This window comes from Ischnura elegans, chromosome 4 (assembly GCF_921293095.1).
Source record: "Ischnura elegans chromosome 4, ioIscEleg1.1, whole genome shotgun sequence".
Taxonomy (NCBI): Eukaryota; Metazoa; Arthropoda; class Insecta; order Odonata; family Coenagrionidae; genus Ischnura; species Ischnura elegans.
Genome location: NC_060249.1, coordinates 47028621 through 47046530, shown reverse-complemented (window position 1 = coordinate 47046530; position 17910 = coordinate 47028621). Strand labels below are relative to the sequence as shown.

The window sequence follows — 17910 nt, the reverse complement described above, 5'->3', positions numbered from 1 at the left end:
TATTTTTTTAGCTGCCTTAAACAATTAATTGTGCCTCCAAGGAATAATATCATCCCTTTCGATAAGGATGATTCTTTTCCCCCTGCGTTCGTACACGAAGCCTATGTCCAAAAGAAGACGATATAGTGTTTTCCTTTTGTGGGGGCGATAATCTGGGCGAATACTATCCATATTTACCGAGTTTAAGATGGATTTTAAAGTCGGAGGAATATTTTTCACGAAGGATTCATGTACCTTCCTTCTAATTCCCGATCTCACAAAATCGTCGAAAATCACTGCTCTCGAATTTTTGTAAGGCTGTCTTATTTCTTTAGTTTTTGAAGGAGTTACCAATGGACCACGGGAGCTTTCCTTTCTCACTCTGTAAACAGCGGACTCCGAGCACCCAGTAGCCTTCGAAGCTTCTCGGCAGGCCTCACTAATGCTGAGAGATTTCCTGAAGTACGAGAAGACTTTGAGCACCAACTGTCTTTCGTGGCTTATGAGCTTCTCACCTTTTCTCCTCTTCTTTGTATCGGACATATTGATTGGGCGTGTTACAGCAGAGATAAGTGTAAAACACACTTCACAATTCTCAAATTCAGCAGACCACACAACACTTGTTCACTCCAAAAAAATGCAATGACAACCTGAACACCTTAGTAAATTCTTCCCACGGCCCCTTTGGCTAGGGACGATTCTGGGGCAGGTTTTATGGTACCCTATGAAAGGAACTCAGAAAAAAACCCAAGCCCCCTTTTGTAAAAGGCGTGCTCTGGATGGGGTAGTGTTTTGCACAGATTATGAGATATTCTCTTTCTTTGTTTCTGCGGTGGGACCGAAACACCCAAGGCGAAAGCGTCTTATTTCCAAGCCGCTTGCCTACTTTCGTGTATCAATGTACTCAGATAAAAACACTGCTGTTACGACGTATGAGTATTCTCTGTTTAGGATATCAAACGAATAGATACATACATTTCATAGTATGCATTGACAAAAAACTCCTTTTCCGCCCGAGAATTTTCCCTCTGCGCGCAAGAAAAAGCAAGAAGCCTGGCCCAGCGGCGCCGTAATATTTTTTCTTGAGATCAAAACCTTGTAACTCGCTTCAGAATTGATGTAAGTCAATTATTTTTTCACCAAAAATAACTTTGTGGTTTTCTTCACATTTGATACGCAGCATATAGGGACCTGCGACGTAAGAAACGTAAGTTAGTAAGCGACTACTTTTAACCTTGCAAAAATCAAAATTTTCTTGTCCTAAAGGGTGTTACGTCGGCATAACAACATTTTAACTCAATATTTGTACAATTAGTGAATACCTTCAAAGAGAAAATAGTGTGAAGAATTTTGTGCAGAAGATGTAATTCAATACAGACAACGGTCAGGCAGAAATTGCAAGAAGAAGATAAAGTAAAAAAATACACGTTTCTGACGGAAATTTAAGGAAATGTTTTTTATAGCTTTCGATATAATTTTTATCAAAAAACTATTGGCACCAATGAATGCAGCATCTCTTTCTACATTAGAATGCAATTTTTAATCAGTGCATAACGCAACAATAATTTTTGTGCTGTTATTGACAACACCGCGCTCTTGGCCTTATGGAGATTAACATGGGAAACGATTCTCCATAAGAGCCCATACTGTCAACTAAATGTGGAACACTCTATAGAATACCGAACTCGACTGGGTCCTAATTGTGCTAAAGATTATGACTTTTCTTGCCATCTTGACCTCTTAAACATGGAGCACATTCCACTTATTTTAAAACATATTTACAATGACTACAAGAAAGAATATAATGGTAAATCATTTTGCCAACTCTGTACATCCTTTATTGGTTCTGTATTGGTAACTGTATTGGTTCAAAAATTAAGATCAGCCTCGACTAGTTATATTGGGAGTGGTTACACAATCACAAGTTATACTGACAAATGAGCATTCAGAATGTTACCACAACACCAGAACAACCCCAAAAAGTAACACATCACAACGCACCTGTTTTCCTTATATGGGTACGTGCCAAGCCTGCAAGAAGTTCCAATGCAGCGAGTGACACATTTAGGTCAGACTTCCATGAAGACATGAGGCGATGACAAACAAGATATGTCGCTTGAACAAACAAGGCATGCGCAGAATCTGCAAAGACAAACACTCTTTCAATATGGACTCCTTTACTGGTAATAATGCATTGTGCTTCTCCATAACCTAATATCTTAGTTTTATATGAAGTGATGTAAAAGGAAATTTAATGAGGAGAAGGAAATACCATACTCAGTCATGATTCAACAATCAACTCCATGCAAAATTCCCAAGAGATACTAAGCATCAATAGTAGGAGATTTTAAAATCTATAGGATGACGACAACAAACAGCTCATTATATTTCCTTATTTAAGTGAAAATGACTAAAATCATAGAGGAAGGAGATGTGGCTTCTCATTTGGCAGGAGGCTCGAAACAGAATTAATTTATCTCATGACTAAATGGCTGAAGTTTTAATATAAGATCAAGAGGATATATTTTATACAACCTGAAGAAAGATTCATTTATTCCAGGTTCTAGTTAAGTATAATATCTACCATATGTGAAAACAAGTGACCAGAACCCCAAATAAATGAATCCTTCCACACATGAATGATGTCACAGACATCTTTGCAGTAACATTTTTGAGTTTCCCATTTTAAAAAATGCAAAACCTACGTGGGCAGGAAATAAATATTCAATCATTTCTTTATCTTTCTGGATTTTTGATAGTCCCTTACTAGAGAACAATAGCCATTGGCATTACTGCTTTCTTATTAAAATACTTTGCTACTCTTATCTGCTAATATCTTTGCTACTCCTATAAAAATATTTAAAACAGCTAGTTTTACTTTTTAAGCGTCATCAGGTCATCACACCTGTCAATACTTTTATTGCAAAACTGATCGTAGTAAATACTTTAAGAGGAAGTTACCAATATTTTTTCAATGCATGCATCAGTTCCACACCATCTTGCCTTAAATCTGAAATTACGCCACCTACATACATAGAATTTAGTGGGAATAGTTATCAATTAGAAGGAATATTTTTTAAAAAGCCACTGAAACTTAGGATATTCAAAATAATACACCCAAAATGTGCACAATAGTCAATTTTCTTTAATAGCATTCACAGAAATGTGACACACAAAATTTTCTCCTAAGTTCAACAATGTATTCTATGGCTTATTTCCTTGATTTGAAAGATTATTACTTAATAACTTTTTAAAAATAATCAGGAATATGTTTAGAATAGAAAGTATGATAAAGAATCCATAAAGAGAAAGAAAAATAATAAATATGGGAGTTAATATTTCATGAATTAATACCGTTTTCACGCTTCGAAAATCAACTAAGTTAACCCTTTCAACAGAAAATAAAAAGACACCTAATTTTCTACACTTTTGAGCCCACGGAAAGTAACTGTAACAAGTCACTGGACAGAATAAAAAATATCCTCGCAAACTAATATTTTGAAAAGGAAACAAAAACCTAATTTTACTGCTTCATAGGAGAATATAACATTAATTTTTACAATTCCACCACCATTCCTTCATCTAGGAAACATCTTTTACAACAAATGCTGTGGTAAACAAAAAGTGTAACAACTGCGAGATTTCTAATTCTACACTTAATAAAAAAAAAAGATTAACTACAAAATATACAAAAATACAATGGTAATATAATCACCTTTACCTTGAAAAAGCAGCTTACAGATACCCTCAACCACTGAGTTAGTTTCAATGAACTTCTATCACCCTAATTAGTTCATGCTCCCAATCCACTCCCACCAAAATAGAGCTCCACACACACAGAATGTAATAGGAACACAATTGACAGATTGAAAGAAGAACAAGTCATTGATTTCAGGAAAAAAAATTACAGGAGCAGGAAATGATTTCAAGCATTGTGGAAACACCAAGCATTGGCCAGCAAGTCATAAATCTCACTTTCGAGATATTAATCTCATGATGACCACAGAGAAAGTTCCCATCACTATACTAGGTTATTCAAGGTTTCTCACTAGGTCACAGGAGTTAAACGGCTGTCTCTAAAATGCATCCATCAGATTATATATACCAATTCAAACAAGGGCACAGCATGCATTCTGGGTCTCACTTTAAAAAGGTTAGTGTTTACCAAACGTCAGGAATACTTTATGCATTCCCATCCACATTGTGAGAGAGTTGGTTCCTGTTGAAAATGAACAAAACGTGTTGCTCTGAATGTCACTGGCATCCAAATCGTTTTTTAAAAAAGTCAAAAACCAATACAATGAATTTCAATGAGATGTTCTTAAAGAGTAGGCACCAACTCCCAATGATGTGGATCTTAACCTATTCCAGAACACACTACTCATTCAAACACTGCACAATATTTCTACAATATCATCCCTAAAACTTTCAGAACACCAAAACACAAACAAAGTTAAGTAGTATGAGATTTAAAGAGATTTACTTTTGCTCAACCTGCACGGGTAGTCATAATACAAGTTACCGAAGGCGGCATCTCCCTCTTGTAATTCTGGCAGATCTTCTGTGAGGCTACGATAGTCACTGAGGCTGTGTGAACTCATAGTGTCTGATGCTATAGGGGAAACAGTACAAGAACATAAAGAAAAAAGGACTTTCACAATATAAAAACAGAACACAAGACCACAAAACAAAATTACAATGGACAGTATTTTTCACAAGGATCAACCCTCAGCCCTTCATACCACTCAGTATATAAGCTATGAGGTAAATCACAATAACAGGACGATAAGATTGTCACTCTCTCAGTATTCAAATATTTTCATCCAAACCCATTTAATCGATGATGGATACTTATGCATGAAGGTTATTTGAAGTTTATCTTCCAGACCACTATTCATCAGGCAATTATGTTAAACATCTATCATACTTCCTATTATAACTATAAAAACATATGCTTGACGACCTAATCTACATTTAATCTCAAAGCTATCATTCAATCTAAAACACATTTTAATCCTGTTACACACAATATTAAGGTATTGAAAATATACTGGAAATGTTTTAACATGCTTTTCTTGCAATACGAGATAACATTTTGATAGAATTTCTGACGCTTCTTTGAAAATGACCAAGTTTGTGCGACAAACGGACACTAGCTACAGCAACAAGAACTAAAAAGAATTATATAAAGGACCATAACTCCTAACACAAGAACCGACTCTAGAAAAACAAATCAACTGCACCACATCCAAAATATAAAAAATCCATAGTAGCATTACATTGAATAGAGTGTATCCAACTTTATCCAATCCTAATTAATAATAGTAGGTTGGGTTCTAATACAACCAACCTCATTACTTGCAAAAACTGAGAAAATTTTTACTGCAACTGTCAGCAATGATCTCTGGTCAGGTATAAACAGCACATCAAAACCACAGTTATCATTTCTCACTTCACCTACACTCTACAAAGTAAATGGCAAGGCTGAGGATTATTTATTTTCACAGACATAATACAGAGAAAGCAACAGTTTTTAACATAAATATGTACCAGCATTTGGTAGTATTCGATACACATGAGCAGGCAAGAAACTAATAAATAGCAAAAAAAGTCATTTTCATCAAAGAAAAGAAAAAAGAACATAGAGTTCTCAAAACCAATAGAGGAAACTCAAGCAGCCTAGAAAAAAATTAGCACAAGTTACACATCCAACAATGATGCAAGCATACAAACGTTAAGTTGTTACAAAAAATGTATCAGGCAAAATTAATTTATGGAATAACCTTTCTGCAATAGTATGGACATAACTAAAATCTATCATTTTTTCTTCCATCCACGATCTTCAGATTTCAAAAATAAAACACTATCAGCATAAATCACATCTTCCGCTGAATTGGGCAGCACTATCATGAGCTACAGACTGGTGTACGGCAAAACATGGATTGATTAAATGTTTCTTATGTTTCAGGTGTTAAGGATGGAATTATTTCCAAATCATTTACCAGCAACTGATCAAGATAACCAACAATGGTTCTTCAGGAATGTACTCCATGAACTATTTGATAAATATACTACATGAACTATTTGATATTATTTGTCTGAAATACAGGTGCAAGAAACAAAAAATTGAGGCCTCACTGTGAACAGAACAATATCTTAGGGCTGCCCATCCATTCTTCGTTCCTTTCACTGAATAATATTTCTTACATGCTCATGATGCTTCAAATGTTCAGACTTAATCAGGTCACTTGGAAAAATATTTATTTTCTGCGAGCATGAATATCACCGTGTACAGATTGTACCATAGCAGCTGATTTTATCTTCATAAAGCATCCATACAATCAGGTTTTGAAAGTTTCTCCATGTCTCTTCAAAATGAGTCTCCTCGCAATTTATTTGGGTCATTCTTCACCACTTCTTCAGGACTGGCATAAATTATAGCATATTCTCTAAGCCTTTAAGTGAATGAGAAAAATATGAAATGCTCTCTTCACAGCAAGATGGCTTTGTTGAAGCCACACACACTCTTCTAGAACTTGGTACTGCTATTGAATCACAGTTCACACAATCTTTTACCGTAAAACACAGTAAAACTTCAAACTTACTGGCATCCGTATGAATTATTGAACCCCTCCATTGCTTGGGGATTTTTTGGGTTTGCACAAAAGGGAAAGCTATGAATAAGAGCCCTGCAAAATTGCACCTGCACATAGCTTTAATCAGTCAGCTAATAGGGTAGTTTCCTTCATCAAAGAAAACGAAAGGCATTGACTGCGATTCGTTACCCACCACTAGTGTATTCATAATATACAAATTATTTCATTTTAGAAATACCGGTTTAGACGAAAGGCAATGGTCCATTTTTATCCTTATTTGAAAAGGGCCAGATTGGCGCCCATGCGATGCCACTCCACGTGACGTCACAGGGACCTAGTTTCTATACGAGAAGATAGGAGTTATACATCATCTGAGGTTACCATTGCATGCATGAGGCGCAGAGCTCAGGGAAACATGTCTTAATAATCACTTATTAAAACTGGCTAAGGTCGGAAAGTTTTCTACATTTGATAAGGTATTAATAATCCTTATTTAAGCCAAGCGCTACCAGCCAGCAGGGTACTCAGCTACCCGCTAGCAGCCTGCGTCGTATCAGCGCTAAGCCTCACCTCAAGGTCACCTCACAGGGCGGCAGCGGGAACCAGAAATACGTCACACGGAGAGATTTCCCGGCATTCATACTTACGCATCGCGTTTTCGCGCACTTGAAAATTTTCACTTTTCATTTAATCGCGAAAAATAGATATCGTCATTGAAAATTTTAAAGCTTGAAATACGTACTCTAGGAGTAATAATCTTTCGATTTAGGCAATAAAAAAAATAATAGGAAACCACCCTATTGCAAGCTGCCTCGGTAGTCTTTTAAATGGAGAAAAGGGTGGACACCCTATACTTGAGAAGAACTACCCTAAATCCTGAAATAGGTACACCCATTATTACAATTTGACAAAAATTCATGGTAGTATAAAATGTCACCATGAAACTAAAAAGGTTATTTGAGAGAAAAGACAAAAGTACTGCGTGAGCAAAAATTTTTCTTATATTTCTCATTTACAACCTACGTTTTGATGAATGAAGTAAGTCATCCCATAAATATATGCCTAATTTCTATCCAATTGCAATCTAAAAGCTAAATGAAAAACCCCAAGTATATTCACAGCATAAGATTAAAATGTGATGGCCTGAATTAACCTCACGACCCATACAATTTTTTATCCCAAGGAATCCATACCAGGGTGGTTTCCTGTTTTTTTTTATTGCCTAAATTGAAAGATTATTACTACTGGAGTAATTTCACGCTTTTAGATTTTTAAATGATGATACCTATTTTTTGCAATTAAATGAAAAGTGAAAATTTTCAAGTGTGCGAAAATGTGATGGCTAAGTATGAATGCTGGGAAAAGCCCATGTGTCATTATTTTGGTTCCGGCTGCTGCCATGTGATACAAGCACCTATACTATGCACGCTGCTAGCAGGTAGCAGAGTAACCAGCTAGCAGGTAGCGCTTGGCTTAAATAAGGATTATTAATACCCTATCAAACGAAGGAAACTTTCCGACCATAGGCAGTTTTAATATGTGATTATTAAGAGATATTTCCCCGAGCTCTGTGCCTCATGCATGCATTGGTAATCTCAGACGATGTAAAACTCCTGACTACTCGCATAGAATCTAGATTCCTGTGAAGTCACATGGAGTGGCATCGCAAGGGCGCCAATCTGGCCTTTTTCAAATAAGGTTAAAATTGACCATTGACATTCGTCTAAACTAGTATTTCTAAAACCAAATAATTTGTATATTATGAATACACTAATGGTGTATAACAAATCAAAATCAATGCCTTTCGTTTTATTTGATGAAGGAAACTTTCCTATTGTTTTATTAGAAACTGGCTGAAGCAGAGTCACTAACTCTATGTTAACTAGACAGTCACTCTATCAGCAGTCTACTTTGTTCATGATCTGTAGCTGACCAATAACTCAAGAGTAGATATACCTTGCCACCAGCAATCAAGAGAAAGCCATCAAACATGGAAGCCATTTTACAGGGCTCCAAACATGAAATTAGCGTCTTTCCTTCTCTGTAAAATAAGCTCCATTCAATGACACCATATATCAAATTAGCTGACCACCTCTTTAACGAATAGCACAACTTGAACCCAAAGATACTTTCATATTCACCTCCATGAATAGCATTTTGTTGGCTCACTGAAATACACAGGGGAACATCACAAATCACCAACTACAAGTGAGCACTTATGGACAACACTCAATGCAGAGAATAACAATAAACTTTATAGTCATAGAGAGAAGACAAATGCAGACAAGCAAGCACAAATTTACACTTATAAAATAACAAAAATAAAACATTACAATCAGCATTCAGGCACAAAAGCATGGATTAATCTTCTGAACTCCTAAAGACATTTACTGAAGAGGAAACACAACAACATGGACCCAAAAGCTTACCATGATTGGAAAAAAACCACTATGGAACTTACTTTTGGATTTAAAATACCATCCCAATGAACATCCTGATGAAAACGGACACAATTTAGAAAATTTCACACATTGTTGAACCCGCACAAGACAGTACAAGAAGAGGTTCCATAAAATAATTGAATTTTTGAGGAAATGACAGTGATGCACGCATATTTCCTATCACAGCTGATTCAAGGAAAATAAAAGTAAAGAATACCACACAGCTTTTCAATACTTATATGATGGGTCAATAAAAGCTAGTCCCACTGAGAACTAGTGTCAACCTAGGTATAGCAAAATTAAGTAGCCCAAGGGCTAGGATATGTAGAAGGGGTATGATGGCCAGCATGCTTGTACCATTTCGCATTAGACTGCCACACTAGTAAGTATCCTCCACTCGGCACTAGATCATGTATCATGCATAATAAACATTAACTAATAAGATAAAATGTACACAGCAAAACATTTGGTCACAAATATTGATAATCTCTATTATATACAGCGCTTGGGGTAACTGACTGACTGATGGATACAAATTCCCGACCACTTCCAGACGTGCTGGAGAGCTGAAATTTGGCACGCGTGCGGGGAGCCCGAAATGATTCGGAGGAAAAATCCGAAAACTGGAAGTTTCCGCCACGTGTCGTCGCTAGGACGACAAAATGGCCGACATCGGGCTTTTTTCGGGGACAGTCTTTCGGTTTTTATTTTACTGCGCGCAAATGGTGTGTGCCACACGGATCGCTAATGCATTTCCTGAAAGCTGATGAACGTGGGCACGTAATTATGTAATGCTGTTAATTTCTTTTTAAGAAAATTGCAGCCAAAATGGCGTCTAAAAATTCGTTTTTCTATTAAAATTTCATAACTTCCGCTCCCTTCGACTTAATTTAAGGTATAGGATAACGAAAATGATTATTACATATGCCTATAACATCGTCTACGAAATGTAGGTAACAATTTTCTTTCGTCGTCCTTGGTTACTCAGAAAAAAATTATAATATTCCGAAAATCACCGAAAATTACGATTTCCAAAAGATTAACATAGAATTTTGTCAACTTTTACCTCACCGATTTCTTTCAAACTTTGTAGTTACATACAGCTATACATTATCTTTCAGAAAACATACATATTATATAAATGATTTAATCGATATAACCGCGCAAAAATAAAAATAGCGGGCACTACTAATATTTTCCGGGGAGAGATTTACTTTTTATTGTATTACTCTCGAAATATGGATGTCATAGGGGCAACTTCTCTTAGATATGATAGTAAATGGATGTGACCATATAACATCGTCATCTTTAAACCCTCTGAAAACCCCTAAAAAATAAAAATTTGCATATAAGTAGACTTTTCGCGTAATTTTCGTCACAATTCCACCGCATTTCCAAGCCTTACCACTCATCGCTACGGAATTGATGTGGACGATTGATGACCCCTGGCTGTAAAAACCTACAAACCCCCGGTAAACCCACATACACCCCCCCAAAAAATAAAATTTTGCATATAAGTCTACTTTCTGTGTACTTTTGGTGACTATTCCACCGCTGGTTCTTACCCCAACGACTCATCCCCACGGAATATATGTGAACGGATGGTGACCGCCCGGAGTACACACATATAAACCCCAGGTATCCCCTGATATCCCCCAAGTGTAAAATGTGCCATTAACTCTCCTGTTTGGGAAGTTCTCGCAAACATTACGCCGCACTACCCGTCCTCTCTGAGCTCTAGATCCAGAATGGTTGGTGAAGGCGGGCCACCGTAAACCATTCGGGAAAAAATACCAGAAAACCCCCGATCACCTCCTGGAACCTCGCCGAAAAAAAATTTAAATTCGCCTTTCCGAGTAGTTTTCGTCACAATTTAGCCGGTGCCACTACTACTTATTAAAACCCCCGATAACCCCGTGAAAACTCCCAAAAAATGTCTAATAAATCGCCTCTCCGGGTAAAAGAATCGTCAGAGTTCCGCCTCTATTTCGAACCCCTAGGACTTATGATAACGAGTTCTGACCACTGGTTTAACACAAGTATAAAAACCCGGTATTCCGTTGGAACCCCCTGCGAAAAATGAATTACTTCCCATTAAGTCTTCTTTTATGCGTACTTGTCGCAACTATTACGCCGTATTGCAATACCCTTTACAATTATCGCTTCATAATCACTGTGGAAGATTGGTGACCGCATGTATAACACATTGAAACCCTGAATCCCCCTGGGCACCCCTCTCGGTGGAGAAGACCATTTATGAGGACTAAGCGGAGTAGCCGCGGGAGGCTCTTCATCCCGAAGGCGGAGAAGACGTTCCGAGGAGTAACTGGCTTAGGCGAGGGGGACTTTCAGTAACCCCCGGGGGGCGAAGCCACCCCGATGTTCAAGCGGCGAGGCCGCTGTTAGCTACAATACACCCCTGGGCGGCGAAGCCGCCCCTTAAACGAATAGCGGTGAAAAAGTTCCGAAATGCCCTCGCCCTCTGGGCGGCTACGCCGACCCCAGACGAGGAACGGCGAAGCCGTTCCGAGTATTAAGCGGGGTAGCCCCTGGGGGGAACACTCATCCCCTGGGCGGCGAAGCCGCCTCTGAACAAGAACGGCGAAGCCGTTTCGAGGAACGAGTAGGGCGCTTCCCTACCCCCTGGCCGGCGAAGCCGGCCCCTAGCTGAGGTGAGATTATTCCAAGTAAAATTCTTCAAACGATCACACTTGTAGACGGCGAAGCCCGAACCGGGGTTGTTAAGGGGCGGAGCCCCTTAACGAGCGCGCAGCGCAGCGAGGTACTCTATATGACCTTAGAGAGATATATAGCCTTAGATATTTAATATAACCTTACAAGGAGAAGTCGCCAAAGTGATGTTCGGGATCTGGATGCGGATGTTATTTTCTAAAACTATATAGGTAAGGTAGAAAAAGTGTCACGGCTTTCTTCCACATAGGCCCGAGTTCGAGAGATATTCGAATGTAAAGATTTCGCGCTGCATCAGGTCCCTTGAGTAAGCACTTCCTCTCAACTACGGCCGTGGCGGTGCGGTCTAGGGCGTTAGTCTTGTAATCTATAGTTGGTGTCCGGGTTCGAGATCCAGCGACGGCAATATTTTTTCTCTCTTCCAATTTTTGAAATCACCGTTACATTTTACCCCAATTCGTTTTAATTAGTTACTTCGCGGTTTTTTAAATTTAATATCAATTTATGGATTTTAAACGAAACTCCGAATTGTGCCTTACCACGCGAATTAGAGGACGTATATAAATACTTACGCGTGAATTTCCGGGGAATTTAATCATCCTCGCCCTAGCCATTGCTCCCACAGCCTCTTCGTATATTCGTAATCTCAAGTATTTCTTATCAACAAATAAAACCCATTACCTATCCTCACATTCAGTTACTGACCCTAGCTAGTTTCCTCTTCCACCCATCCAGCACAATGATCCTGCTTTCCAGCAGCCTACCCAAGCCGTTTTCGAGACCTTCTTTGTTTACCTTTCGCACCCGCTTTCACACAATTGGGCCTCGGCGCCTCATTCAGGGATTATCGAGGGTCAGTTGTGGACGCAGGGTTGTTGGGACGGAATATCTTTGAAGGACGCTAGAAGGCAGGTCATAAGGGACGTATGGTGAGTGGAAGGACATTTTGTTGTAAAGATCGAGATTCGTTGGGAAGACAGTGCGTGGGCAGTTAGAAATCTAATGGAGGGAATGCCTGGTGGAAATGAAATTTTGAATAAAAAAACGTTTAAGCTGGAAAATACTGGTGCTTCAGGAATGTAAAAAAGGCATTGAAAGTGGAGGCACACGCGTCAAAAACCGGGGTACGATTCACGAATGGATGTACAATCGGTTAATTGATGCGAGGTAAAGGTGTGCATCGGTGCACATGATGAGCACATTACACGGAAATTCACGCGCAAGTATTTATATACGTCCTCTAATTCGCGTGGTAAGGCACAATTCGGAGTTTCATTTAAAATCCATAAATTGATATTAAATTTAAAAAATCGCGAAGTAACTAATTAAAACGAATTGGGGTAAAATATAACAGTGTTTTCAAAAATTGGAAGAGAGAAAAAATATTGCCGACGCTGGGTCTCGAACCCGGGACACCAACTATAACTTACAAGACTAACGCCCTAGACCGCACCGCCACGGCCGTAGTTGAGAGGATGCGCTTACTCAAGCGACCTGATGCTGCGCGAAATCTTTACATGCGAATATCTCTCGAACCCGGGCTTATGTGGAAGAAAGCCGTGACACTTTTTCTACCTTACCTATATAGTTTTAGAAAATAACATCCGCATCCAGATCCTGAACATCACTTTGGCGACTTCTCCTTGTTAGAGAAGTGGTCAAACTTAGAAGTGCTACCTGGACGTGACCACAAGATTTATGAAAATGAACAAGAAATATTAGTTTAATTATAAATGGCAATGGATAATTCAATTACAGCAAAATATGAAATATAATCATCATATGATTCTTCCTCTGAAATGAAGAAGGAACAGTTCCCAGAAATTCCGGATTTACAGAAAATATTGCAACACAACCAATTCATCGCCAGACATTTTAAGGCTAAAAAATAGCCTTCAATACAATAGGCTTTGGGAGAAAAATCAATCAAAACACTTTAAAATGCTATCAATGATGTTTTTCATACATAGGTTTCCACGGCAATGCTCATGATGAATGAACGGTTATGGGTTCTCTAGCCACGTTTATTGTTCACCAGTGACAACAGTTTTGAATGAAATCAACTGATTTTGACGTGACTTGGTGGAACAATGAGATATTCATGGTAAAACAAAAACCCAGTACTGTTCCACAAACTTTAAATTTACTGTCGACTAGTTTCAACAGCTATAGCGTCATTATCAAGGCAAACAGCATGATTAAAAGCTTGTGGAACAGCACTGGGTTTTTGTTCACCATGAACAGTTTTGACAGCCATCCTGCTTTTGTCTTCAGGTTGAAGGCAAGAAGCCTTGATTCTTCACAGTCTCTCATAGCAATGGCCGTCCTTCCCCTGATTGGTCAGCACTCAGCAGAAAGACGGCGAGTGCTACAATAAGAGGCAAAAAAATCAAGGCTTCACCCTGAAGACAAAAGTAGGCCGCCTTCCAAACTGTTGTAACTCATAAACAATAAATGAGGCTCGAGAACACAGAAACGTCCATTATTATAATTTTTTTCATAGCTGGCCAGAGTCTCATTAAAATATCATTCAAAAACAACTCATTAGAGAAGAAAATCCAAATTCCAGCAGAAAGAAGGAAAATAATATCATTATTTACAGTAGTTATCAATGGATTCATGGGGTCAATTTACAATATAGTGGAATCTCTCTCCGTTAAAAAGAAAGTTCACCTATGAGTGAGAGGTGTCTGTAACTGATAAGGTGACTGAATACATACATTATTATTATGCTGGGGAAAAGAATTCAACCCATACATATGTGTAGTCTGCAAATAAGAAGTGCCCATAAGTAGAGGTTTCATCGTATAACCTAAGGAAATTTATACAAGAGTAAATATATTAATTACAAATTTAGATAGTGCCTGATAACATTGAAAATGCATCACATATACAGAATTGCCTGCTCTCACATGCCAAAATATTACTAATTAAGTAGTTACATAAAGATGTAAAGACTTCCGGTGCTTCTCTGAAATATAAACTTACAATTCCTTAAAAAAACCTTTCTATGAAAAGATATGATGAGCATGATAAATTTCATTTATAAAGCTAAAGCACATTCACAACAATAAAATGCAGCTCAAGGAACTGTGTGTGTCTCCATACATGAACAAGGATCTCTTGTATTTCATATTAATAATGGATTAATAATACCTTTTTATTGCACCAACCATCAAATTTACTTATCTAAGCTCGATTAAATAAAGCTCATCCATTAAAAATAAATGTTGTCAATTAGAATAAAACAGAAAAATTATAATGCATTAACTTCAACACTATGTAGTTTCATTTTCTGCTTCACTTCTGTGGTTAAACAACCCAAACACACCAACAAAATTTATTCCTTCCACTTGGTTATAATTAGGGATGGACAGATACCAAGACAAAGTATTGCCTGACATTTATGACAACCATATCATAGAATTCAACTAATATCACATCGGATACCGTCACATTTAATTTTCAACTTTCTGCCACGCATTAGGCAAAATAAGCATGGTCTACATTGGACTGCAAAAATGCTCTGGAACCTAAATGACTGGAGCCAGGCTAAAAATTATTTCAGTCCAATAATGACTTTACATCATACCCAGACCATAGTGATATCAGATTTTGCACCAGTAGAATATAGAGATGGATTGATAGGTATCATAAATTTCTGGTATCATAAATTTCTGGTATCATTCCATCCATAGTTATGAAGTATTAAATTGGATTTGAGTTGTGATGAAGACATTAATGATATAATATTACCTCTGATATATTAATATAGAAAAAACTAAGTAAGAATTGCTTGACTATAACAATCTTGCATTAGAATGTTGAGATTAATTTTAATTTGGCAGAATAAATCAAAATATTACAGATTAGCTAGCCAATACACATCATTTACCCGATTAAGAGTAAATTATTAATGACATTATTTAGCAAGAGAACAGGTCACTCACCTGATGACAGTAAATTTGAAGGAGTATCTGGCCCTTGATCAAGTTGAATGCCTTGTTCCATTTCCTCATAGGCAGCAGCATCCTGCACACTAAGGAGCAGACCACCTGGGATAATTCACAAAAAATTACAACTATAAATATATTTTTCCTTAAAATTATTACTTTTTCGTATATGCAGTCAGCCAAAAAGTATATATTTGTTTCAAACTATGTATATATAGGATATGAAATAAGAAGATGTAACAGGATGGAATTTTACGTATGAAATAGATTTTTTTTAATGGTGGAGCAGGAACGGGAACAACCAGAACACTCACATGATTGGAGTGATGGATATTTCAAACTAATGTGAAACATTAATAGGTGAATTTCAACAAAAACTTAATTTGGAATAAAACTATTTTCACTTCCACTAATTATATACCATTTATAATGTCCGAGAAGTACTCTTTAATCTCGAGTCGAGTTAAAACTACTCATGAGCATCAAGTAAAGTATGGTAATTTCTGAAACAGGCATTGAGTATATTGTGGTGATCGGAAGATACTCTGTGTGGCAGGAAAGGAGGCGTGACACTACTTTTCCCGCCCTGGGGTGCGTGGGTCCAAGGAGCATTTCTGAGAATTCGGACCATGCACTAGAGCTAACTACCCCCCTCCCGCTCCTACACCCCTTCCTGCCACCCGCACCCCCAGGAAGTAGATATATAGGGCAGAAATTCTGTCCTGCGCTGGACAGTGTCTAGGCAGTACAGTGAGTGCGGTGTGTTAGTGCCTGGTCGGGACGAGTTCGTCGTTCGACGACCATCAGCATCGCCTCTTCCTACTCGCCGCCACGTAAGTTTTATACCCAAGAATTCCACCTCCGTGCGTGCCAGCCTCAAATCCCCCCCCCCGTGCAAGTGTAAGGACTGAAGAGCAAAGAACAATAAAAGCTGAGTTAAGTAACTCCCGAAGAGCATTGGATTCGCTCTCCCTTCGGAACCTTATCCCCTAAGTACCAAGTAGGTAGAAGTCCTAGTAGGTAGCAGTTGTCGTCCCGTCACGACAATATTATTAGTCTCGCAAAGACAAATGAGAAAAAATGAAACACCTATGCAGTTGAAGAAATTATCAGAAAAAATAATTACCCCTCATTCTTCATAGTAAATTTGATCAGGCTTCAAAAGTTGCAACTATCCATGAACATAAGATAAGAGCTATTACGAAAAATCCAAAAGTAGCAATCAAAAATATGCAGTCGCAGGGGAAAACATTACTCATAGCAGTCCGATGTATCATTGAAACTGGGAAAAATAGTTAAAGAGTACTCACCAAGTAACATTTGAGTGTTTTGAGGATCAGATTCAACCTGCAGAGCATTAATCAGAAGATTCATGAGACGGGGTTTAAGTTGAATGAAAGTCAAAGGATTGTAGTTTTTTTCTGAGCCTGATGATAATTCCCTAATTGGCAGAGTCTGCAAAAAGAGAAATAACATAAGATTAGTCACAAATTTTGACTGCGGTTGGGATATAAAATTGAATTCCATTCGATCCTCACATAACAAGACTAATAATATAAGATTCCACTGAAAGCAAAAAATTATACCAAGCAGGATATTTTTGGTGCTTTGGCTCTAGATTTCAGCGATTACTAATATTACCTCTATTTATGAGAGCTATGCTCATAATTCTAGCATATTCATAGCTCCAAAACACATAACGTACTAGTTTACAGAACCCCAGATGATAAAGGGCAAACTTAAATCCTTGAAAGAACAACTTTACATTAATAACAGATAAATTCTTTCTCCTAGAACCAAGAGACATTTCCAGGGTTCCCGATCTAACTACATCATAAAATTCTCGGTTTTTTCCAAGTTTTCACGGTCTAAATGTCATCAAATTCACTGTTTGTAGATAAGGCATTTTAGGCAGAAATATTGATCACGTAACAATAATCAGCCACATATTAACTAAAAATGTAACAAATGCAAAAGATGCCTTGAATGCAAACGCAGCAATGAAAGTGCTATCTCTTATAACGTCACCTATAGTTAGCAAAATTCAGGTCCGGTTAAAGGGCGTGAGTGGGAAAATGGAGAGAGCAGGGTGGCAGGGAAGCGAAGAAGTGCCTGATTTTTTGCCAGGGTTAATGTCTTCCAATCGAAGGCTTAAGGTCAATGTGCTGTCATGGCTCACTGACCAATTAATAATTGCGCTTTGAATACACGTGTGCAGAAAAATGTGTGGACAGTATCTGCAAGTTACTA

General features: G+C 37.9%; 1 protein-coding gene across 9 annotated transcripts in view; it reads right to left on the bottom strand.

The window, feature by feature from the left end:
• LOC124157399 (ral GTPase-activating protein subunit beta) overlaps positions 1-17910 on the bottom strand; it is a 61404-nt gene that overhangs the window by 22420 nt on the left and 21074 nt on the right. For 7 of the 9 annotated variants that reach the window (XM_046532076.1, XM_046532078.1, XM_046532082.1 and 4 more), the window contains 4 exons: positions 16971-17115; positions 15658-15762; positions 4463-4591; positions 1981-2121 (listed from right to left, as the gene is read on the bottom strand). In XM_046532076.1, coding sequence (XP_046388032.1) covers positions 1981-2121; positions 4463-4591; positions 15658-15762; positions 16971-17115 — 520 coding nt within the window. The remainder of the gene's footprint in view (positions 1-1980; positions 2122-4462; positions 4592-15657; positions 15763-16970; positions 17116-17910) is intronic. The other 2 variants (XM_046532080.1, XM_046532081.1) reach the window with 1 other exon arrangement.